The sequence below is a fragment of the Clinocottus analis genome, unplaced genomic scaffold (genome assembly GCF_023055335.1).
Source record: "Clinocottus analis isolate CAN_PGR_092001 unplaced genomic scaffold, fCliAna1.0.p SCAF_19, whole genome shotgun sequence".
Classification (NCBI taxonomy): Eukaryota; Metazoa; Chordata; class Actinopteri; order Perciformes; family Cottidae; genus Clinocottus; species Clinocottus analis.
The window spans coordinates 9,247,384-9,272,027 of record NW_027175920.1 but is presented as its reverse complement, the minus strand read 5'-3'; the positions used below and the strand labels follow the sequence as shown (position 1 = coordinate 9,272,027).

At 42.1% G+C, this 24,644-nt stretch overlaps 3 protein-coding genes across 3 annotated transcripts in view; 1 reads left to right on the top strand and 2 right to left on the bottom strand.

Annotated features, from left to right (window-relative positions):
• Positions 1–1,203: 1,203 nt before the first annotated feature.
• wdr24 (WD repeat domain 24) lies at positions 1,204–6,675 on the bottom strand. The gene is made up of 11 exons (XM_068583303.1): positions 6,620–6,675; positions 5,768–5,846; positions 5,021–5,505; positions 4,596–4,773; positions 3,787–4,459; positions 3,286–3,398; positions 3,079–3,206; positions 2,872–2,976; positions 2,417–2,754; positions 1,953–2,137; positions 1,204–1,856 (listed from the first exon to the last, which is right to left on the bottom strand). The coding sequence occupies exons 3-11, from the start codon at positions 5,499–5,501 to the stop codon at positions 1,688–1,690; spliced, it is 2,370 nt and encodes a 789-aa protein (XP_068439404.1). The 5' UTR covers positions 5,502–5,505; positions 5,768–5,846; positions 6,620–6,675; the 3' UTR covers positions 1,204–1,687.
• Positions 6,676–6,773: 98 nt separating this feature from the next.
• Positions 6,774–9,229, top strand: zgc:112496 (uncharacterized protein LOC541336 homolog). The gene is made up of 6 exons (XM_068583596.1): positions 6,774–6,844; positions 6,959–7,108; positions 7,675–7,768; positions 7,944–8,103; positions 8,371–8,523; positions 8,967–9,229. Exons 2-6 carry the CDS (start codon positions 6,984–6,986, stop codon positions 9,134–9,136), a joined length of 702 nt encoding a protein of 233 aa, XP_068439697.1. The 5' UTR covers positions 6,774–6,844; positions 6,959–6,983; the 3' UTR covers positions 9,137–9,229.
• The window catches only part of rhbdl1 (rhomboid, veinlet-like 1 (Drosophila)), a 35,827-nt gene continuing 20,349 nt past the window's right edge, over positions 9,167–24,644 (bottom strand). The window contains exons 6-8 of the mRNA XM_068583594.1: positions 17,197–17,297; positions 15,367–15,427; positions 9,167–14,347 (exon numbers count right to left, since the gene is read on the bottom strand). Coding sequence (XP_068439695.1) covers positions 14,076–14,347; positions 15,367–15,427; positions 17,197–17,297 — 434 coding nt within the window. The 3' untranslated portion in view covers positions 9,167–14,075. The remainder of the gene's footprint in view (positions 14,348–15,366; positions 15,428–17,196; positions 17,298–24,644) is intronic.

Genomic DNA, 24,644 nt, shown 5'->3' with positions numbered 1-24,644 from the left:
GTGGACACAATTTCTTTGAAGTTACATTTCAGAAGACATATCTTGGGAGATTTACAAACAAGTATAGACTCACTCTTAGACTTAATGTCCTGATATCTCTAATCTTAACAAGTGGCTTAGATTTGTCAGATTCTACCAAGGTGGTCATTTTTATATTTGACTAAAACTACAGAGCAGCTCTGTGCAGGCTGAGCCTCTCGGTCAGGGATTTCCCTCCTGGTTGGGATTTCATGTGAAAAACCACTACTGTGCCCGGCGCCTTGGCGGTGAAACGATGTGTTGATGGTTGTTGCTCAGTTAACGTCCTTGGCACAATATAAATGTTGGCTGACTTTAGCTTTAGCAGCTGATGCAGATACACCGGCTTCAAGCTTGCATGTTTTTATTTTTCATTAACTCTGACTTCACTCAACTCAGACGTCACTGCTCTGGCCCCAATGACAGCTTAAGATGTATTAATGGGAGACTTAGTGATGATGATGATGATTACAGGACCAGTGAGGACAGCAGACAGGAGTAGAGGACACTTGTGTTCATGAGCAGCATCCAGGACGTAAATGTGTCCAAATAAACACAATAAATGTCATGAATTGAGACTAAATTGATACAATATTCTCCATCTCTTTGATAATTTACACGTCACAATGGTTGTAAAATCCTCCAACCAGTTGCCATCAGGCTGCACAGTACTGGGACGTGACGGATTCTGACAGCAACAATCAAATGTCACCCAAGACAAAGCTTTTTTCTGTTGGCTTCCACACTTATCTGTTGTGCATCTCACCAGTAGTGAGATATACAAGCTGTGACAAGCAGCACACTGTCTAGCCGGAGGACTTGAGGCTAGAGATGTTGGCGGGCTGCCAGTTGGGATTTCAGGGCCCAGGAGAGTAAAGTATGATTGGGGAAAATGAATAAGTGGTTGTTCTTTCCTCTCACTAGAGTACCCTCAAGCAAGATGTTTTATCCTGAGTCCTCCACTGGAACTGCTCAGCACAGGAGTAGAAACAGATGTACTGATGTATTGGGCCACAGCCGGCCGTGAAACTGCAGCTGAATGAATGCAGGTCATTTTAACTTTTGTCGGGGTTCATCTTACGTTATTTTCTGTTAAATATAGTTGACAAAACAGAGTACTTCAAGTTCAAGTGTATTGCTTTAATGTATTGTTTGAATAGAGCTATTTCTCATATAAATTATTTCAACATTATCTACAGTCCTTCAAAATAAGACATAGCATTATGTACAAACATTATCAATCCACAAACAGTTCTCCCTGTACAGCCTTCAGGATTTTACTGAGGGGTTTAAAAACAATGTAAATTGCAGCAAGTGTGAATTAACAAAAATATAATTATATTCTGTGAATATCTGTTGTAACATTTGCCTCTATGCAAATCCACCATTGGCTCATAATCACCAATTCAAACATGAATTTGTTTGCTCTTGAATGGCTGTCCGGGAGAGTGTGTATAATCCTCTTCCTCCGTTGGACTAGAGTACATCAGACCTTTACTAATCTTACTTCAAACACACACATAGACACACAGCAGTCCTTCTACCCATAGTAATGAGCGACTCCAGGCCCATGTGGAGGAATGGGCTTTTTGTGTGATCCAGGCTGGTGTGGCGACTTGTTCTCAGTCCCACTGAGCGCCAGTTGTGTGAACCGTGGTCATGATGGACTTCAGGTGTACTCGCACAGGTGGCCGCAGCCAGCGGGGCAGTGGGCGCTGCTCTTGAGCCAGTTCATGATGTGCTCCAGATGTCCACCGTGGCTGCAGCCCTGACACCACACAAACAATCCCTTCACCACATGGTGGCACACCGCACATACACTGGCACACTGGTGGCACCTAGAGGAGAAATGCATGGCGCATGTCAGAGCTCGGGTCATGTAAGAACAAAAATAAATAAACTCCAGCAACCAAACACTCATAAACGGTTCATACCTGTCACAAATCCAGCCCTTGTTGCTCATTGGCCGCTTGCAGTTGCTGCAGTTGATGTGAAGTGTTGTTGACGCCTGGTTCAGGCAGGTGATAGCGCTGCACGTACTCAACTTGATGACCTCATTAGACACGTTCCACAACTCAAATCGCTGTAGCAAGTCTATGTAGGACATGTACCAGTGCTCCTGAAATGGAAGCACAACTAGATCAGGAAAATCACTCGATTTTCCTTTTTACATCAACAGTATTCAATACATGTTGATTAATTAGAACTAAAATGAATATTCAGGTACTTTACTGAATTATTTATTAAATATTTATAATCAGCTCAAAGTCAGCCCGTTGAATTAATTCTCAGGAAAACAAAAACGTTTTCATTAATGCCTGTGCAAACAAAAAAAACTAGACAGTCCTTGAACAAAGAATCTTTCTAATGCAGTTTTCAACACCTATCTTTATCTGACCTGGGTGAGGTCATCGATCTCTTTACGAATCCTGTCCCCCAAGACGATAAGCACAGACACGGCCATCTGCACGTCGCCCTGCTCGGCGTAGTAGCTCAGCATCTCCCGCACGATTGGAGAAAAGAAGCTGGCAGGTAAATGTGGGGTAAACAGCGGTTGGGAAATGGAGATGAGGGAGAAGGACTCGATGGGCGTCAGACAAGTGACTTCTGCCTCGTTGCCGCTGACGTGCGGGGAGTCGGCTTTGTCCTGTTGAAGGTGCTCCGGAGCAGACGGGTTATCCATGATCTCGTGGCGCAGTTGAAAGGCCTCCTGGGGCAGCGTGCACTCCTGCTCTTCTGTTGTGACAAAAGGAGCAGAGATAATATGAGACAAGAGAGTGCTGAGCATGGAGGAAGCTATAAATAGCAGGTACTTACGCATGCGGTTTCCTCATAGAAGGTACTGTGACTGACCTGCTTGGTTATCGTGCTCCATAGAGTAAAGGTCATCGTCATCCAACTCAGCATCCCCGAACATGTACTCAGCCTGGCCTTCGCTGCCCTCCGTCTCCTCATTATCTGAAGGGAAATCAAACAAACAGCTTATTTAGACAATTCTTGAATATTATACAGATAACACAAGTACAAAGCAGATGAGCTGAAGTTTTATTGGCCACTCACCTTCATTATTATTGCTGATGTGCAAATTCCCAGGCTCCAGGTGAAGGTTGTCCTGCCTGCTCTCACCTTTATTGCGCTCCAGTCTACTCTCTGTGCCCATCCCCGAACTCATTTCCTTCATGTTGAAACTGAGAGCACAATGTACATCAGCATTAGATGATGACTGACATTACTGTTTTGTGAGGTTGCTTTCAGAATGGGATTTACCTGTTCATTAAAGGCAAGGTGCCCAGTTTACTGAGGCTGTGGTTTAGACCGGGCGTTGCGAGGTTTGCTGGGTCAGAGAACATAATTCTTAACATGGCCCATGTTGTGGAAACCTTTGCATTAAAGAAAAAAGACAAGTTATTGATTGCACATGCCAAACACAAAACTATATCACACATTAGTATTGAAAGAAATGTGCTAAAAAGTGACATGTTACTGTAAACAAGATACAAGTTGGTTGATTTTTTTTACGATCTGTTAAACAAACGGTGAATTAATCATAATCATCAGTAATCAATAGAATAATAGATCATAGAACTAATAAAAATAGATTCACGTAAGTGTGAAATGTGTTAACGTTTCGCAGTAAAATTCAACAATTTGAAAATCATAATCTGTCAAGGTCACATTTAAATTGGAAACACCTAACTGGATTATCTGTTAAAAGAAAAAGAAGAAAACTACGAAGTATAGATTTGTTCCTGTATTGATCGGTCTGACCTGAGGTCTTTTGAGCTCGCGGGCCACCTTGGCGTTGTGATCACACAGCTCAGCAAACGGCTTCCCACAGAGGAGGTAAAGTTGTGCCGTCTTGACAAACCAGTCCATGCAGTTACTATCCAAGTCTGTCTCAAAGACACTAAGGGCGCTGGACACATGGGCAAACTGTTCTGTCGGGTCGGGCTTCTTGAAGAAAAAGATGGGGTAGCGTCGGTCGCCTCCAGGGTAAGGCTTTCTGTTGGCGTCACTGCTGATCAGACTCTCCTTGGCTGCAAAGGCCAAGTCACCGAACAGTCCAAAGCACAGACCCTCGGGGTTGGCCTTGTCCACGGGACGAGTTGCGTCCTTGAACATGTGTTGATAGAGTGTGCTGTCCTTTGAGCCAGAGAGCAGAAAATGAGGGTCATGCTGGTGGCGCCACACTATACCAGTGGTCACATCCTTGTGTTCCTCAAACGTGGCGAAGGGAATGAAAGGTCTGCGGACATCCCACACGTAGATGTTGTGATCTACCATCATGGAACAGGTTGCTAAATGAAACTTCTTCTCAGGCCGCCACTTAACCCGCGCCACTGAGGCGATTGTCTGGACACAATAAATCTCCTTGGCCCGGGTTGTGGTCATGTCCCAAACTTTCACCATCTTGTCCCTGCCCCCTGTCGCCAGCCATCCCCTAAAATAGAAATAAAGGGAGACGGCTATTAACAAATGACAATAATAAAAAACATCTGCAAGTGGCAAATAGAATGACCCAAGATACCTTTGGATGAAAAACGTCCAGTATGTGTCACAAAGAAACTTTAATGTACCTGTCATCAGGATGCCAGTCGCAGCAGAAAACAGGGCCAGTATGGGCAGTGAACATTCGCTCATAGCGGTCTGGCCGCCTGATGTCCCACACCTGGACGTTGCCATTCTCAAAGGTAGCAGCAAATGTGAAATAATCCTTAATGCTAAACTGGACGTCCCTTACGCTCTCTGACTGACCTGGAAGGAAGTGAGTAGGGAGGGGGCGGGGGGGGGGAATCAACAGTAAAAAACAATACTTCTGCTCCAATACTTGTGATTTTCTTTCTTAATCAATGTTAAATCAGTTTTTCACAAAATTGCAGAAAACACTTCCAGTAAACAACACTATAAAGACTTGTTAAGATGATGTTTATGTCATGCAAAACATGAAGCAGCTGTATTTCTGTTAATAGTAATAATCTGATCCATATCACAAAATATTTACCTGAGAAAGTGCTGACTGACTCCTTCTTGCGCAGGTCGAAGCACTTCATGAAGCCATCCTGCGAGCCACTTAGCAGCATGTAAACCTCTGAGGGGTGGAAGCACACCTTGTTGACAGTGCGTTTGTGCTCTGTAAACAGCTGTTCCTGCTTGTTACGAGAGGGTTTTCCCAAGTTCCAGGTGACCACTGCCCCATTGGTGGCAGCCGTGGCCAGAAGGTTCTCTTCCATCTGGTGCCACATGACATCTGCACAGCTAAAGTTGAGCGAGGGTTTGCGGCCGACACGTAGATTCAGCTTCTCCACAAACTGCTCCTCCTCCAGTGCGTAGATCTTGAAGATGTTGCGGCCAGCTACTACCACCTGTGTGGCATCCCGGCACACGCTGATGGCGTTGGCAGGAGCGTCCAAGTGGCAGAACATCGTTCGGCCACTGATGGCACTGCTGCTGTGGGCTGTGGTAACACGCGACATCTTCTCCATGTTCCTGGAGCAGACAACAGTGACTTCACTTGAGCTCAAGATGCATCAAATGAATAGCAAATTATTGTACTACTTTTTCAGCATCACTTTAAAAATAAATCCGAGTGGAATGTAAAATGTTTTAAAAGCAGTTCAAAACTCCACCAGCAGGCGGCACTAAACGACGTTAGATCTTTTTAGTTGATGTAGAGGCATGAGAGGTGGCAGTAGGTGCAACATATGTGCAGGTTTAACATTTTAGACATTGAAACGGCTTCACTACTCACTTGTGGAAGAACTGCCAGCCTCGTCAATGTCTGCAACAGCACAGAGTCCTCTTCATGTGCTCCCATGAGAGCCAGATTACTAGTGAGAGTTTGTCATGTCAATAACACATAGAAACACAATCAAAAATGATATTGTCAACAATGATCTGTTATTTAGACTTTGGTCACAAAGATATGGAAGCTAACCCTGACTTAATGTTACATCATATATAAGCATCTCGTCATGATTAGGGGTACCTAAAGTCTGTCGCCTTCTTGATATAGTTTTATATTAAAATATATATTATGATTTCAAGATACCATTACTGTCAGATGGTTTGTTTATCTCTGTTTCGTCTGTCGCTTTAAAATGATTAAAACGTTTATTTTGTGTTAATCACTTTTTGCCTCGTGCTGGTTATTGATTAATAGCTGCTTTAAGCTCACGATGCAGTGGAAAACAAAAAGAGCAATCCCAAAGAGCGGGTCAGCCTCCTCACTCCAGTGACATGTGCATTACAACTATTGAGCTTGACTCTTGCGTTGGTACGGAGGTTGTTCACTTCACTCCAAAACAGGGTTGAATTTGAGATAAATTATCTATCCGTTAGCTCCTTGACTGTATTCACGTGTCAGCAGATGTGTTGGCTTCACATAACGTGAGCTGAACTCGCTCGACAGTAAACATGACAGGAATGTGACGCTCGTGCTAGCTGGCTAACCGAGCTACCCAGCACTTTTTGCAAAGAAGTAACACACGCGTTTTACAAGCATGTCGGATTGTTAAAGAAATGTAAAACACATAAATATACACACATATTACTGGATGACAGCGCCTATGCACACTCATTACAAAAGTATTTCTGGACAAACCTTCTGAGGTTGTTGCTCAACGCTTGCGGCACAGGAAATAGTATTTCTTCTTCTTCTTCTTCTTCTCTATTGGGAGTAGTATTTGTCTCTGTCATCTCGCGGGAGTTCCATGTCTCATAACGGGAGTATCGTCACGTGACTTCCTCTACAATTCATTCACGAGTTTAGTGGAGGAACTTGTGGTCTGTTTTTGTTTTGTTTCCGCGGTCTTTTTTTCTAACGAAGGTAAACGTGGTGCAATACTGTCACATGTTAAATTGTAAAATGTTCCAGTCTGTTCGTGTCGAACAGAGGTTATTATGTTTATATTATTATTTCTGTGTTTGTCTGTGTTTGCAGGTGATGGTGTGAGCTCTCTGTTGACATGAGCTCTCTGTTTGCCTCTGAGGACCCAGCCACATGGAGGAGTGTGTATGGGAAATATTGGGATGTAGTGGAGGCAAAGTCCAAAAGCAAGAAACCTGGGAAGCTGCTGAACCTCGACAAGTGGTATTTAAAAAAAAAACACACACATTCAATGTCACTGAATAAGGATGAGGAAACATTTTACACTGTAGTAAATCTGCTCCCATTATTTAACGTGATTCTCACTTCAAAATGCGTCATCTTGGTTTAAGCATTAAAAGTTCATTCTTAAGTAATATGTTAAATAAGTCAAATAAGTTTGACAAAACAATCCCAACACAAGGTCCACTTAAAAGCTTTTTCTAGGCCTTTCAACTGAATCACAGTGACTTTATTATCTGAGAAGTAGCTTTATGATTTCACAACAGTACTTCTCCTTCATGTAAGTTCTATGGCATCTGTTGATGAAGGCCAAAAAGGCAGTAAGTGGACCTTGAGTTAAGATTGTCTGTCATTGATTGTCTGAGTGTTTTTTTTTAATAAATGAAGATATTAAAATATATATATATATATATATATATATATATATATATATATATATATATATATATATATATATATATATATATATATAAAAGAATCAACCTTCGCTTTCAGAAAAAGATTAAAGGTAACTGAGCCTGCGTTTACCTGTGTTTACCTGTGGTCAGGTACCAAGAGGAGCTGCCTACACTCATTTCAAGTCGACCTGACATTCATGTCACTCAATCAGAGCTGGTGAAACTGATGGAGTGGAAGCTCACTGTAAGTGTTATCTAGACATTAAATCATTATAATGCAGAGGAGCTTCAACCCACCCACAGCAAAAGATTCTGTCAGTAAATATTCCCTCAAACATATAGTGTTGGTGGACGGCTATGAAGAGGCGCTAACGGTGCATCAGCTGTGTCCTTGAGTGGCCCCGTGTGCTTTCCTGCAGAGAGGAAAGTTCAGGCCGAGGCTGCAGCAGCTGGTGGCTTCCAACAGTGAGGACACCGTGGAGAAATGTTCCAGAAAGGCCTTCAGCCTCCTGCCTGATGTGCATGCGGCGATCGCAGAGCTTAGCTCCTTGAAAGGAGTAGGCCCAGCCACCGCTTCAGGTTAGCACAGCATCTCCATTCAGTTTCTGAAGACACTGTATCGAATCTGCTTTCAGCAAATTGATGAAAGCTTAAGTATTCCTATTGATCAAAGATCGTTGTGATACTTTTAAAGCACACAGTGAAAGCCTTCTCGGTGAGTGTTCCAGAGTAGTCCTTACACTGGTGGATTGAGTGGCTGGGACTCCCTGCGATGTAAAAATAGTTTGTATTCACCTCATGGATAAACTCAGCATGGCTCGGGGCTGACTGTCCATTTTGTATCAGCTTTGTTGGCAGCCGGAGCTCCAGAACAGGCTGCCTTCATGTCCGATGAAGCCATGCAGAGTGTACCAGGACTGAAACCCATCCAGTACACAGCCAAGCACTACACGCTCTACTTGGGCAAAATGATTGAGTGCACTAAAAAACTAAACAAAGGTGAGCTAATGACGAGGACGCAGGAGATGCGAGTGCATCCATATCGGCAGTACAGCACACAAAATATGATAAATAGAATACCATTAGTTTGTGAAGTATTTTCTTACCGTCCCCACAGGAGACAAACATCAAGAAAACAATTAACAATTAACCATTAACTCATATTTTGCACTGTAACATTTATTCTCCCATTAAATCAGATATATTAAATCTTTCATAGTGGCTATAACAAGTGGAAGATGTTATGTTGTATTGCTGTACAACTTTGCATCAGACTGTGGCTTTCTTTTTACCCTGTTCAAAAGAAAAACATTGACTTTATTTATTCTATATTCATCATTTTAAGACACTTTGATATTAAAAGGTATTTTTATGTTCATCAATGGAAAAAAAAAGCCACATAAACTCTACTTTGATTCTGATTTCTGGCCTCTCGTCCTCAGTGGATCCCCAGCAGGACTGGACGCCCCACAGGCTGGAGTTGTGTTTGTGGGCGTCGACCACAGCCAGACGGCACCAGCTCCCACTTCTAGAGGAGGTGAAGGCCAGCAGTGTGCAGTGTGACGATGCCGACACTGACCAGAGACCAACAAAGAAGCTCAAATCAAGATAAAAACAAACATTGCACAGTATTTATTTTTTTTTACTTGCTTTATTGTTTGTCAGTTTTTTTGTTTTTCCAAAATAATAAAGCCTTTATATCAAAGGGAGTATATTGAGTATTTTCATTTTTTTTGTTTGGCATCATGTAGTTCAGTCATACAGTTGTAAGTTGCAGCACAATGATAATAGTTATGTGCTGAAACACTAAAAACAGCGGTTTGACGTTGCCACAGTATTGTTCTTTATTTATAGTTTCTAAATTAAAGCAAAGTACAATGAACAGTACAAAATAAAACAATATATTCATATATATACAATATAAAATGGTTCTGTTCAGAACATTTAAAAAGTACAATAGATTGTGAAATAAATAATGAGGACTTTGATATAAATTATCCATATGTAAATTTAGTTTTCCTTTAGTTTCCTGATGACCGAGAAAAATAGCTTCTGCTTTTTCATTTTGTAAACGCTGTGTTGGTTCAACCTCTCGTCTAGTCTGAGAGGTTGAACCTCGTAAGCTTGGCACCATTTTTATCAATACAAGTAAGCAGCTCATGAAAAACTACAACAGCAGCACAGATATGACTTTCTACAATTCTAAACCTTCAGAGGGAAACGACTCATTTTAAGAAACTTCCTGTTGATATTTGCATGATACAGAATGGCTCAGGCAGTTTTGGGGAACATGAAAAGTATCTGCACCAAAGCTAGAAACTGGTAAACTAAGACTTTAGCAATGTTTTCTGTTCCAAACCAGATAATATAGCCTAAAATCTAAATCTGACCACAGTAAACATTTTTAATTCATCAACATCCAGGATATTTTGAGCAATAAAGCCAAACGTCTGTACATTTGGGGGCCTTAAAACCCTGAACCAGCATTTCGGGTTTCAACGTCTTTGTTGTCAGAACATTTCCATCTGTGGAGCTACAGCAGCCTGCTTTACCTGCAATGTCCCCGCAGTGAGATATATATCCAAGTCGTATTACTTAAACACTAAGAAAAGGCAACCTGGCCGGCTTGTTGGTGAGCAGCAGTTCTGAGCAGCTACTGTATATATTAACAATATCAATGTCTCTTATGAATTCTCTGCATGATCATGTATAATAATACACCACACAGCTGACAGCAAAGCAGCCTTTCTGCCCGGTGCTTAGTTTTGGGCGCGTATACGATAGCAAGGCATTGGGCAAACCAGCACAATGGATTGGCTAGAAAAAATCATCAAAGAATGTTTATGGCAGTAGAGAATATGGCACATGGCAACATGTCAGTTAACTACATTGTAATAAGTGCAAAAAGAAAAGCCCACATATGACAAAATACAGGAACAGGAAATAAGAAACAGCAGAAAAATGTCAAGTATGTTTAAGCATTTTTGAATCAGACGAGCACAGAAATGAACAGTAGCTTGTGCGCAGTCACACCATCAAGGGTTCATGGATAAATGAGACTGGGATGAGTTGGCTCTGACCTTTTAACATCACCTCGTATCGCAGTCATGGCTGTATAGAAACCAATCAAGACGGGGCATGTGGAGGACACAAAGTGATGGATCACATGTTATTGATAGTCTGCTTCTATTCAGCTCTTGCCATCTCTCACCATGCCTTTCTTATACTGTTGAAAACAAATATGTCACTCAAAAGGCAGCAATTAAATTAACATCATGCAGCCTGTCAGCTCCACTTATTGAAGGAAGATATCCCGTTTACGTTATAGCTTTGGGCTCCAGTGTATTACCGCAACAGCCATGCATCATCCTGACACTGGGGGTGTTGTGACATGGGCACGTACGCTGCTGAGGTTTTATGAAGAGTGCCGACGCCGTAGTTTCTGCTGTCCCGCCATCCCTCACAAACCATAAACCGTCTCATACTGTCAAGCCCGATGATGCGAGTCAGGCCTCGATCGCTCATTTCCTTTAGGATGCTGTCCGAGAGCAGGAGAAGGCTTTCATCAGACAGGAAGTGGCATATTTTAGGAGCTGTTGGTACTTGGAGATTTGGCTTACAGAGACATAAATAAACTCCTGAAAAGTTTCCCCTTGCGCCTGGTTGTTTAAAGATTTACGCACTGCTCATTTTCCCTTCTGTTCGTGATGCTATTGTCCGCTTTCTTTAGAAGATATTTAATAAAAAAACAAACACTGGTCATTTAACTTTGTATGAGGAGTACATATAGTTCAATATCTTTTTCGAGACAAGTAGTCAGAAGTCTTTGATTTCCATCCTGCGTGTACTTCCAGGGTTGGTAATATCAGAAGTTAATGTGTTCGACAAAAACATTGCCATTTACTAGCCCTTTTTACAACCCTTTTGGGTTCTTATGAATCTTCAGTTAAGGAGGCACATTAACCTCCTCTCCGGCTCTTTATCTTCATTATAGGCTAGCAGGGTATGTATGCATTATTCATAGATGCAGCTTTGCTATACCAAGCAATAATATTTCCAAGTATGGACAAGAATTTCTTTCAAGGATCCATTACTAATATGTATTGGCTGATATTTTCTTTTTTTTAATGCATCTGAAAATGGCTTTTTCTGGCTATATCACAAGTCTTCTGTTACTTCTGACAGTTTCATGTGGACGCAAATGCTGAGGACTGTATTTATGACCAACTATCAAAATTGGCAAATGCATAACATTTTTTCCCCCCAGGCAGCCAGTGGACATTCAAATGAATTATTGATTGAAAGACTGAAAAATGGAACGTAGCATGAGTAAGTGTAACTGCTGTCCTCGCCTCAGCTATCCAAAAAGCTTGAATCACTCTGGAGATAATGTAGGACAGAAGCTCGGGCCATAATTTGTTATTCGCAAAAGAAGCTCTGCAGCGAGGCGCCTTCGCGCTGCAGGAGAGTTTGGAAACATGGACGCTTGTAAAATTAAGCTGCATCGACTACAAACAAGTTGGCGAACAAGTTGTAAAATGAGTCCTTCGACATGAAAATATCTCAAACAGTCCAGAGTTTCACAGGTTCGTACTTGCACAGTTTGTCTTTTTTTTTTTTTTTTACCTCCCCTGTTGAATATTCACAATGAAGAAATTATGTTTGATCACACACACACACAACAAGTTTCACTGTAGCTACTACCACGCATCATCCTCTTCTTCTTTTACACTCTCCAATTAGTTCTTTCTATGGCTTATTTAGTAAAGCACTAAAGATTTATAAAATCAAGCTTGAGTCATTGGTGGTCATATTTTTCAGAGGATCAAAGCCATACAGGAGTTATCAGAAGAACAATCATAGCATTAATGTTGCACCATTTGAAACTGTTCTCTCTTCCCTCTCAAAGAGGAAAAAATACAAATAAATATACTCTTGGTTATGAACAAACATTACACATCCACTATCAAATGAAAAACGGGGACAACTTAATAACACTTTTTTTTTTCTTTATAGGTACATTCCTTTACAAAAGTATACAGTCCCTAAGAATGAGAAACTGAGGTATAGACTGGGCCTGACAGAGACCCCAATGCCCTTTGGGACACGAAGGTCAGAGGTCAGGTGATGACACATCCTTGCCCTCCCCAGTTCAGTCTGTCAGAGCGAGAACAGGCAGAGGCCAGTGTGTGTGTGTGTGTGTGTGTGTGTGTGTGTGTGTGTGTTTCTTCTCCTTGGTTTGTCCTCGTCAACCTACTGAATCAGGCAGTGGCTGCTCTCAAAGACAAAAGGGAGAAGTGTGTGTTTTTGTGTGCATGTGTTTTTGTGTGTGTCCTTGTCTCGCTGTTAGCCACAGAGCATGACATGGCATATTTTACATGGTGCGCTTGCAAGTTGGTGGTTAGTTTGATACAGCAACAAGAGGATTGCTGGCATCCAGGATTCGTCAGTGACCCCTTTACTCATGAGCTTCTTCTTCATTTTCTCCCGTCACGAGGGCGCTTTCATTTCCCATCTTCATGTGTTGTCTATGTTGTGTTAACTATGAGTCTGTATGCACAGTGTAGGTATTATGTCTTTGAAATAACATAAAAAAAACAGATGTGTTCAGACCCCATGAAATGAAAATGACAGTAATGCCTCTGACTTTAAGGTACTCCTTGAAGATGACAGAATCCACATAAATCTTTCAAACTTGTTACTCCATCTTTCCTATAACTGCTCTGCAAAAGCTTATTGCACTGCAAATCATTTTGACTGATGCTTTATAGTTCGAGCAGGCATTCCTGCTTCAAAGCTCAATTTAAAGAAAAAGTTCTGTTAGTTGTTTTTTCTTTTCAATCAGTGTCAGCGATTCAGGAAAAAGTCACAGTCCCTGTGAATTGCAGAGGGGTTGTGAATTCAGCTGCCCCCAGAAATAAATGTGCTCTTCCTCAAAAACTCCTTTAGTTCTTTTAAAGCAGTTGCAGCTCTGATTTGTAGCACTGCCAAACATTTAGGCGTCAACTCTGCTTCAGTGCTACAAGCGCAGCAGCTTATTCTGATTCCTGACCTTCATGAAAGACAGAACATTTCTCATAATGGCATCAGTATCGTCATCAATGACTTCCTTTCCTCCCTCTAATTACCTTTCTTTTCACCACAGTCATGTGTCGTCAACTCAGAGTCTTCTTTCCGCAACTAAAAGACATATTTAAAGAAATGATGAAAGAACATTGATGAAAAATGTTCACTCAAAGTTTAGTGCTGGTAATGTGGATGAGCTTTCAACGTATATATAAAAAGATATAATGCTCTTCAAAATGGATCTGAGGGACTTTCACCTGTACGTGTTGCTACTGTAATCCCTCTTTAATAAAAGAGACATACTTCATTGATTTGCAAAGTATCTGTAAAAAAGGATTCTTGGTCGATTTTAGTTTTGAATGATTTCATATCATTTCGGGCTAACTTGAGAGGAAATGCTAACTATGGTCAAAGGGGAACCTTTGTTTGGAGCAGGGCTGGGGTCAGTGTGTATGTGGAGGAGGGCCTGTGGGGGTTGGCCTTCATCAGGGAGGAGGTGGTATCTGCACCCCCAGCAGCTCATATGCAAAGATGTTCCAGAAGATGGCGAAGAGGAGAAAGGTGATGAAGGAGAAGACAATGACCCACCAGGAGCACTGTTTCTGCAGACTCTCCTCGTAGCTGCGCAGAATCAAAAGCCCCATGCTGATACCCACCACCGCCCCCGATAGGTGGGCCATGAAGCTCGGCTGGGGCCCCGAGGACGGCAGCGGCGGTGAGAAGCGAAGCCAGACTGCTCGACCCACCTCTGAACTCACTACGGAGGAGAGATGAAAGACAGAAACTCTTTAGTGTATGCGCTTGATGGTTGTTGTGAGGATACCAGACCGCACTACAGTCCTGTTATTTTGTCATGGCTTGAAATTAGCTTTTTGGCGGAGTGTTAGATGGAATGATTAATAATACTTTCATGTCTGCACGGTGAACATGTAGCTACAGGAGCTGGTTAGCTTAGCTTAGCTGAAAGACTGGAAACAGTTTGCCTAGCTTTCCCAGTAACTTACACTTCATTTAAAATCCAAAAATGTTTGATCATCCTTCTAAGAAAAGAAGCAATTTGTATAACCACATATAAATAATAGGGCCTAAGTCGGAGTTGACTTCATGTCATTACTTAAAGATGAAATATACTGTGTAGTGCAGTAGGTGTTTCATCAAAGTCTACTTCTGCAGACAAAGAAAGCTCAAGGGAGGATTTAAACGGATCTTTACCCAAAATTGCTTTCAAATGTTATTTGCCGTTGTTGGTTGCTGTTCTTCCTGAATAATCCCTTATACTATAAAACCGGAGCAAATGTTAAGTCAGTCTTAACAGTTCTCACATAAACGATGTGTCACATTTTATTGAGAAAAGATGAATTCCCTGTTGGTAAAAAAAAACACTGAGGAGAAAATAAACACTGCAGCACAGACTCGCCGCTCTCTCAGTTTGGAGGCGGCAGGCTCAGGACAGATGGAAGGAACATATTGCTCACTAATGAAAGTCACAGTGTATCGGTCCTCGTGGAGAGAAAAAGGACAAGTGGTTTGACTCAAACGCTTTGAAAACAAAGCAACATGTCTAATCATGGAGCCTCTCACCCTGCGCAATGAACAAAGATAGCTTGAGAAGCATGCCTGTTGCTGAGCTTTGAGACATTTGTATTGCCTCTCAGATGATGAATACAGGTGTGTATTACATATGCTAACAATTAAAGATTGAGCTATATATCCAACACAAATAGCAACAGTGAGGACACCAGTGCAGGGTTTTGGGAGTAAATCTGGACCACTTACTGCAAACTAGCGCCAGGATCATGCGGAGCAGCTTGTATGGACAACGCATGCCGGCCCAGTTCTGCAACACAGCAAAAAATCTGTCTCGTCAGCAATCCCGACACAAACAACCATGACAAACATATGAGTATGTTATATTAACGGAAGAAATGCTTCAGCTTCTATCCTCTGGACATATTTAGGCCTGAAAGAGAAACAACCAAGATCCATATGAGAGAGGAGGAAGCAGTTACACTACACACAGACGCGATTATACACCTGGCTGCTCTCCACTTACTGGTTCCAGCCGAGTGGCACTCCTTTAATTAGGGCTAAGATAATTTAACAGATGGATAAAATGGGCCAATAAATAGCCGTTGCCAATCTCCGGGGGAAAAGAACAATGGCATCCTGTTAGAATAACACTAAGATGAAAAGTTGTACCAATCACATCCCTCCTTAAGTTCTTAATTGTGTGAATGTGACCCAGGGCCAGTGTTTCTCCTCTTCTCTCACAGGAGAAAAATAAATGGTGAACGGCAAATTAAAGACAGGAGAATATAAATAAAACCTGCCGCAATCATACAAAGCAAGCCAGGAGTAGCAGCGTACAATATTTCCCCAAACAAATTATTAATATCGAGGAGGAGAAAAGTCAACACGGTGGAGCAAAGGAGTGAGTCTGAGCTGCGTGTGATGAGGTGGCGCTGCTCTCGGGTGGGAGGCAATTTGCTTTGACGTGACTCCTCTCTCACATGAGGAGAAGGACGATCTTTAACCAAACGACGGCCAACCATTTATTTTGTTAGGCTTCTTGTTATCGCACGGCGGACATTTAAATGGAGACTCGCTGAGGTAATCTGTGTGTGAGGTGCACGGTGTTCATTCAGAGACTCGAAGAGCGAGTGCTCGCTGATCAGAAGACACAAATATAAAAACTAAACACGTAAGGGCTCAGTTTGAGCGCCATACAAGGTTCAAAAATGTTTTAGCTGGAGCCGCCCGCATGACTTCTGGGGAGACACGCCCACGTCGGCGCTTTAAAATGTCTGTTGAGTGAAACAGATGATGATGCTTGATGGGAGATGGCTGGGAATTTACTGGGTCGAGACTGGAAGAGGTTTCAAGATTTCCTTCAAAAACACAAACTCATCAGAGCAGAACTAAGACGTGCCTTTAAGGATTTCCCAGCTACAAACAGGCATCAAGCTTAAAAGAGGAAATAAACTATCTGTTAGCTGCTTAGAGCACACAGTTACAGAGTCTTTGCTTCAGGCCTGTCGGGGCACTTTGATTTCTATCCCTGCCGGCATCTCTGCTGCCCACAGTGAACAGCAACGTTAGTTAAAGTGATTCGTCAGATGTAACATCGCCTCGAGAGTTTAAGAGAATGTGGAAGGCATTTCACATACAAACCATGTGACATAAACAAATACATACTGTAAAAAAGAGAAAGAAAAAGCTCTCGAGCAGCATCAAGGGGATTTCCACTACTTGCTTTTTCAGTGGACGTAAATAAACACAGTCTCAATAATTAATAAAAGCGTCTGTAACGCCAGTACACGCGTTAGATTCGTCGACACAAATGACAAGCACAGTGAAAACATGTTATGGTGGAGGAAGCTCCTCAACAACAAAGTTCAAAGAGCTTCTCCAAAGAGGTCACGTGGCATATTTAATGGCATATTTTCAAAAGCTGGGCAGTAAAATATATGTATCAAATCAATGTGACGACTGTTGCAGGGAAACACACACACACACACACACACAATGTGGAACGGCTCTGATATTTTGGCACCACTGAAAATTGCTTTCAAACGCAACAATGGAGGCAATGATGATGACAGTTACCATGACAACGTTGGCCAGATGCGCCGAGCACAGAGCGTAGACGCCTCCGGAGCCGCCGACCACTGGAGCACGCATGTCGGTGATGGACACCGTCAGCGAGCCTGCAGAGAGAGAGAGAGAGAGAGAGAGAGAGAGAGAGAGAGAGAGAGAGACATTAAGAACGCCGCCGTAACAGAAGCAATGCAGTGTTTGTGTGTGTGTGTGTGTGTGTGTGTGTGTGTGTGTGTGTGTGTGTGTGTGTGTGTGTGTGTGTGTGTGTGTGTGTTAGAAAGAGACACAGAGCAAAGGACAGTAGGGGGCAAAACAAAGGTAGAAACAGATTACTCATCATGCAGCAGCTCAAGTCACCGTCCTTGGAGCATTTTTGGAAAAGTTTCTGAATCACCCTCTGTTCTCAGGGACTGTGTTACATCAGCTGACCTTCACATGCCCTTTAAATTTACATGTAAAACACACAACACACTCGCATACACGTGCTCTGTGTTAGGAAGGCTTCTCCTGTACATGATCATCTGCTAAACCTGCAGCTGACTAATTAGATTAAAATGGTAAAGAACTGAAATGGAATATTTCTTAATTGGATTTTCCTCCAGGATGCTGTAATTAAAAAAGTCCATCTAAAAGTGATCTCTGATCAAAGTGAGGGCAGGAGAACACAGACGAGTCTTGCTGAAGAGGATAATTTCCAATTTGTCCGCTCTAAAGAGAATTTGTGTTATATTCATGAGCAAAATGTAATCTGGGATATGTGGAAATGGACGGAAGCCAATGTCCTGTTGAAAAAGTTAGAATATGAAAAGTGGCTGTGACGACGACGTCAACATTATGAAGCACTTTAATGTAAAATCATTTACAGTATATTATAACTTAAAGGAATTGATAGTGTTATGTATGAATAACAATAACTTGCAAGCAGTTATTTAGTGAAGTCTCGTCATCTACTTTCTTGTTGTGAGCGCTTACACACATTACACACATTACACACATTACACACATTACACACAGGTGTTTTCAATTCCTCTGGCTAATTACATTGCATCTGCCATTCGTACTATTTGAATGAGTAAGGCCATTCGCTCCTGCAAAAGGTTTCAAACTCTTCTACCACAGATTGACTAAGGTATGAATATTGAATGTTAGTGCAAATTTGTAAGTTTACAATGTTTTTTGATGTTCAATTTTCGGGGATTGACACTTGAGACCAACTGAAAGCCTCAATTGCAGAATTTCGGGGTTCTTCAAAATCATAAAACAATTATTTATCACATGCAATTCCTGCATCTATTCTTAAATATGATTATTTGCTAAAAGAATATTCTGAAAAGATTGTGGAAATATTATACATGTCCTATTTGTGAATAGTATATTATTTGAAAAGGATGCTGATAGTATCATTTATATATTTGCTGTAGTTGGTGATCTATAGGTCCCATGACGATATCATGAGGTGAAGAAAGGTGAACTGGAGAAAAGTTGTGGGTCGTGACTGAAATGTGAGCACACTGGTCTGCACATTGTTGTGTGTGTGTGTGTGTGTGTGTGTGTGTGTGTGTGTGTGTGTGTGTGTGTGTGTGTGTTCTCAGAGTTAGAAAAAAGAGGAAAGGTTTTGCAAAGTCCATTACTGTGTATCTCAGTGTGACCCATGTCTAGTCATTAACGAGAAGAACAAAACATACAATAAACCAAAAGGAAAAAAAAAAGAAACGGGCCACACAGTTTGCAGCCAGCAGCGCTTTTCAGCAGTCGGTGTGCGTTCAAAGCCACACGCCTGAATGCAGCACAGCGCATTCCCCAGGTTGCAGTGACACTACGAAGGAGGACAGACTTCCAAGCAGGAGAAATCCACTGCAGATGCTCGTGAGGACGGCGTCAGCCGCTGTTAATTATGCAAATGAGCTGATAAGGGAAGCGAAGAGGGCTGATAAAACAAAACAGTCTCTTTTTAATCACAGTTGGGGTTTGCTGGCGTTGTGATCTCAGATCTATAATGCATGCTGTAACATTCGTATTCTGTGTGTGTGTGTGTGTGCCACACAGAGTAAACATCGTCTTAATAACGAACGCCTCGTCAGCCCGTGGTGGCATTGATGATCGTGGAAAGACAGATGGTAATCAGAGCGCGATCCTGAGTCATTCATCTCGCCTCGCTCCGACATCGATGGGCTATCTTACATGGTTTTATGGGGCGTATGAAGGTTGGCGCTTCAGCTAAAGATTTGAGGAGATTTACTGTGCTCCATTTTTAGAGGTTCCACAAAAATTGCAATTACACAGTGTAGCATACAGTATAGTACAGTTCAAACTAAAGGGAACATTTAATTGGGGCAGCGTCAACATGAGTTGGTCTTTTTTTCTTTTCTTTAGCCCTTTCTGGAGCTTCACAGTTCTTTTCAGGTCCCTTATTACTTCACAGCGGTGGAGCTGTGAGATATATATTGATGAAATATTAATAGAATATAAGAGCTAAGTCTCAGGTTTTAGGAATACGAGTTAAATTCGTCTTAATTTAGTACAATTATGTTTGACTTTTTGTTTTGTATTTTCGTGCTTTAGCAAAGTGAATAAAAAAGATAATAAAAATTATTGCTGATGTCTTCCAGCATATATTGAAGCGTTCTCCTAGTTTATAAAAGATTGTGCAGGCAAAACAATACTGTATCCATAACACTGACTCATTGTCATCTTATAAAATTGATGTGTACAAGCGCACGTACGCCTTTTGTCTACCTGATGAATGTATACGTCCAACATTCACTCTTGTTTTAGTTCTGTTTTTCTCTCCAACTCCTGGGAGAAATCAGTGAGTTTTTAGATTTCATTTGTTGAAAACAGCCGCCCTCTGTAGCTGAAAACCATACTTTGAGATAATCCAAAAAGCTAAATTGTGGGCTGTAACACGCAAACTATAAGGGAAGTCATGAAGTTATAGCTGAGGGGAACCCTCTCGCAGCAACACCCTCCACATGGCACATTGTAACTTGATATAATGTTAATATAGAAGTGTTGATTAGAGCAGCTATAAGCGTCTTGAAGCGGGCTGTTTGGTTTCTAACATGACAGTTAACACCAGCCAGGACCACCTTGTGATTGGAGACACTTCGGGGATGTGACTGAACCATCTGGGGGTGAAAAGAGGAGACAACCTGAGACCTCCGGCACAGAAGAGAAGAGACGAGCTCCACAGGGAGGAAACAAACTGCTCTCTCCTCCTGCTCGCTCTGCTTTGGTGAGAGGCTCCCATATACAGTATGAATATTAAACATTCCTGTCATGTGGGCTCTCCTGCTTAGGGGGATTTAAGATTTAGGATTCTCGCACTCAGCAGTGGCTAAGACGCGAGTTGTATGATTATTTTAGCGCCGAGCCGACACATTCCATCTCACGCGCAGATTATTTATTGTTGCCATCGTGAAGTCATCATCAACATCCTCCAATCTTTTTGTGGGCTTGCAACATGCACAAGTGCACTGCAGTGTAGACAGTGAAAATTATCTACTTTGTATGGCGTGTAAGCCAAACCCACACTATGATCTACCGCAGTATAATCCCCAATGCAGCTCCAAGAACTGAGCCTCACTGTCAAACCAAACTTGCTACACCATTACTGTGACTCCAGGCTGCCCTTAAGCTATGGGTCAACTTTGTACTCTCAGTCTCTCGGGGATAAGGTGCAGACAAGGGATGGTAAGCTTATCCATGGCCGGGGTTTGACAGTGTTGTATGCCTGAGGCCGCGCCTCTCTTCAGCCACTGCGTTGGAGGCTGCTCTAGAGCAAAGTACATGTTGCAATAATAAATCCTCTAATCCTTGGAAAATATGCCTCTGCACAAACACTTACAAACTCTAGAAAGCACACAGGGAAATGTTTGTGTGTGGGTAGCTATCAACTGTGATTACTGAGACTATTAACACTGCATAAAGAGTCCCCGGAGAAATGCGGATGATTTCCAATGATCAAAAGTTGTCAACGAGATGTTTAAAAGGACACAACTACAGCCATTGAGACTGTAGATGTATGGTCTCAAATTAGGAAACATGGGGCTCTTTATCAAATATTTGGCTCTTTAACTGCTAAATGCTCAACTATGTTTATCAGTTTATTGCCACCTTTTTACTAAAAAACAGTTGTGTGCTTGTGAACAAAGATGATGAGACCAAACAAAGAAAAGTTGCGTGGTTGAAAACGCTCGGTAGAGCTGTGGGGAACAGCAGTCAGGTGATATTTCTCTGTGGTTCATCTTGACAAGTGATCATTTTAAACTTAGACCAACAGACCCGATGTTAATACAAATATATGAATCATAGTGAAAACATGTTGAGTTCTTAACAGAAGATGTAATCAGGGAAGCAAAACTCCAGCATCACCTAACACTTCATTTGTAAAGATGTCCACCAGATGGATGTCTGAGAACATTAATATGCATTGAGTTGCATGTCTTGGTTGATCGGCCAATAAATTACTCACAAGAGGACAATTAAAGGAGACTGCGTGTTTATTTATTCAGGTGATTGAGTTAGTATTTCATACAAGCTAATCTGTCAACACACTGCTGTGCTTTTATTCATTGATTTGGTCGATTGGTGTAAGCTACGAGGCTACATGTATTTTGTCCCCTTTTATTACGAGACATGAAAGAAATTGTAAAAATTCAGTTGAGTCCATCGTGATTACCATTTTGTCTTTTTAATAATAAAGTAAAAATGCTCACAGGACAGCATCAGTCAGGGAAACCTCTGTCCGTTGATACGATGGGATTGTTGCCTTGAAGATTCGAGTTGCAATATTTGTGCGCACTTGCCTCAGACAGATCTATGTTGTATGCTTTAAATCTTGTGGCTCTGCACAGAGATGTGCTGTCGTCAGCACCGCATGCAGTCACAGGGCTGCCTCTGTTGGCTAATAAACTGGGGAAATGCCTGATCAGATGTATTTACCAAGCACAAATAAGAAGTGAGGGAGACTGATGGAAGGAGTGGAGTGAGTACACGAGGAAAGGTGATACACAACGACACAGTAAGAGCACAAGCGTGCCATCACTACACATTTTAGTTATTACGACAACGTCTTGGGTGCAGTTCCATGGGGCTGTTGTTGTGTGTCATACCTCTCTCTCTCCCCATCATCTAGACACACATTTCCATTATATAAATGACTGCTTATCAAAATAATTTAATGGGAATTCTAATTGCTTTCTCATTCGTCTGCATCAAGAAGGGTTTTGTTGCTTTAGTTTTGATATATGAGCAGACACCTTATGCAGGTGACTGGAGTAAAAATAAGTAAATGTCTGGGTGACTCAACTAGAGGGAGACCATCTGTCACACGGTCTTTTGTCTATTTTATAGTCTATTTGAAAAGCTCCTCGCTTCAAATGTCATTTAATAGAGTGGCATCCATTTCAAAGCCTCATTTTAACCATAATAGTGCTTTCAGACTGGGGGAGCTCTATTAAAGATATTTTCCACCTGGGAAGGAGATGGCCTCGTCTCTGTCATCCAGACAGAAAGAGATAAGGGAACTATCATCTCCATCGTTGCTTTCCTTAAAGTGGAGAAGCATGACTTGCGATTAGTCCTCATCCGATCGAACATCTCCATCCATCTCCTCATGTCCTGGTGAAGTGCAGGCGGGAGGGAAGAAAGCCCTTTAGATGATGCGAACGGAAAGACGGAGTCTGCGAATTTGACTTATGTTGAGTGTCAAGATGCAGAGAGGCATCCAAGCCGTCCGCATCATTAAGGGGATGAAACACGACACAGCTGCACTCAAGCACTGCTGTCAAAGCAGATGAGCAGAGCAGAGAAACTCCAGATCCAAAGACAAAACACAACAGGATTCATGTCTACAATACGTATACACAAAAAAAGAGAAGATGAAAGCATTCAGCGTCATCGATGCCAAGCTCTGGCCTGGAGGAACGGAAACAATTCATCAAGTTCACGGTGCGTTAACACGGCCACTGTAAACACACCTTGTCCTTGGTTTCAGTAGAGATTGATTTGGTTTATTAAACAGTTTTCTGCCCTGTCCAAATTTGCCACAAGGGAAAAAAATATGATAATATTTATGCTACCCCAGAGCCCAGGAGGCATCAGAAAAAATCAATAGTCTTCGCAAGTTACATCCTCCGAGCAGCCGAGAGGAGGCTGCTCAGCACCAACCGTTAGAGGAAAAGTATAATCGTATCTGATCTGGGTGAGTGTGTGTGGGCATACGAGCCTGCCTTTAGCTGAACAAGCACAGAGACACAATTTGGAAATTAGTGCGTGTACATGCAAACATGCTTCTGAAGTTGTGTTTCTGTAAGAAGGGCCATAATACAAAAAGCTGTATTCCTGTCACGACCAAAGCGGTTATCACTCACGACTGCTTTTCAGCTAACAAGCACAATAGCTGACCTTGAATGAATTACTCAATTTCTATATTCCCAATGAAATCCCTTCCTGTTCTCAACGATACGAAGGCATGTGACGGCTACAGCGTGATGTGCTCCGTTATTGGAGAACCTAAACACCAACGTAAATGTAATTTAAACGGAGTAGAGGAATAGACTGCTAAATCAAAACGAGTGTCTGCAACAAATATGCCCGTCCTCGATTGGCTTCACACAGCGGATGCAAATAGACACCCTTAAACCCAGTGGGCTCGCTGCACACAACGGGCTACCTTCAATTAGGCTGCAATACAATAGAAATATTCATCTCCCTCAGTGTTGCTATCAGCGAGGCTGCAGGGGGCGGTTGTGGAGGAAGTGAGATCGGTGTCACCTCGGAAGAGTTGACTGTGAGGTGGGATGGGGGGGTTGGGAATTACCATAATCATGCTGGCAGCCTCTGCAACGCACCAAGGTCACCCTGCCTCCTCAGTGCTCAGTTCAGCTGCGCACCAGGGGAGTACATCAGAAACACAGGACCACACTCATCGGCACCGTACGCAGCATTAGTGTTTGCACCCATGTAGCGGTCTGCAGCGACGGTTGGCTAAAAAGACAGAAATCTGACCTTGTTTACGGACGATGTTGCACGGTCACTCACAGCAACACACTCCACCAACAGGCCTTCAAGGAGTGAGCGAGCAAGTGATAATTGGTATTCAGACAGCTAGAGCAACACAGGGACAAACACAAAGCTCTAACTGTCTTAAAAAAGCTTTTTACACTCCATTCATGGTGTATTTTTTAATTTTAAACACTTATTTAATATATTTCTTCCTCATCACACAAACAAATTAACAGAGGACAGTAAATAAAACCTATGAAGTCAATGTGTTACCAAGTAGTAAAGCTCTATTCTTTATTTTTTTACTTAATTGAATTTATTGATTTTAATCTTGTAGAAAGCTGAATTTTGAGGCTTTGGGGTTTTCAAATAAAATAGACATACTTGCAGCTTGTGTGCCTCGACCAAACATCAAACATCAGCAAAAACAGATGACGGACAACGTCTCC

Bases quoted from the DNA above. Each gene is read 5' to 3' on its own strand.
- wdr24 (XM_068583303.1), bottom strand. From the start codon at position 5,501: ATGGAGAAGATGTCGCGTGTTACCACAGCCCACAGCAGCAGTGCCATC. The intron at 4,774-5,020 runs GTAAATATTTTG...ACTTCCTTCCAG, and splicing joins GTCAGTCAGCACTTTCTCAG to GTCAGTCAGAGAGCGTAAGG. The intron at 2,755-2,871 runs GTCAGTCACAGT...TTGTCACAACAG, and splicing joins GGAGCACGATAACCAAGCAG to AAGAGCAGGAGTGCACGCTG.
- zgc:112496 (XM_068583596.1), top strand. From the start codon at position 6,984: ATGAGCTCTCTGTTTGCCTCTGAGGACCCAGCCACATGGAGGAGTGTG. The intron at 7,109-7,674 runs GTATTTAAAAAA...ACCTGTGGTCAG, and splicing joins CTGCTGAACCTCGACAAGTG to GTACCAAGAGGAGCTGCCTA. The intron at 8,524-8,966 runs GTGAGCTAATGA...TCTCGTCCTCAG, and splicing joins CACTAAAAAACTAAACAAAG to TGGATCCCCAGCAGGACTGG.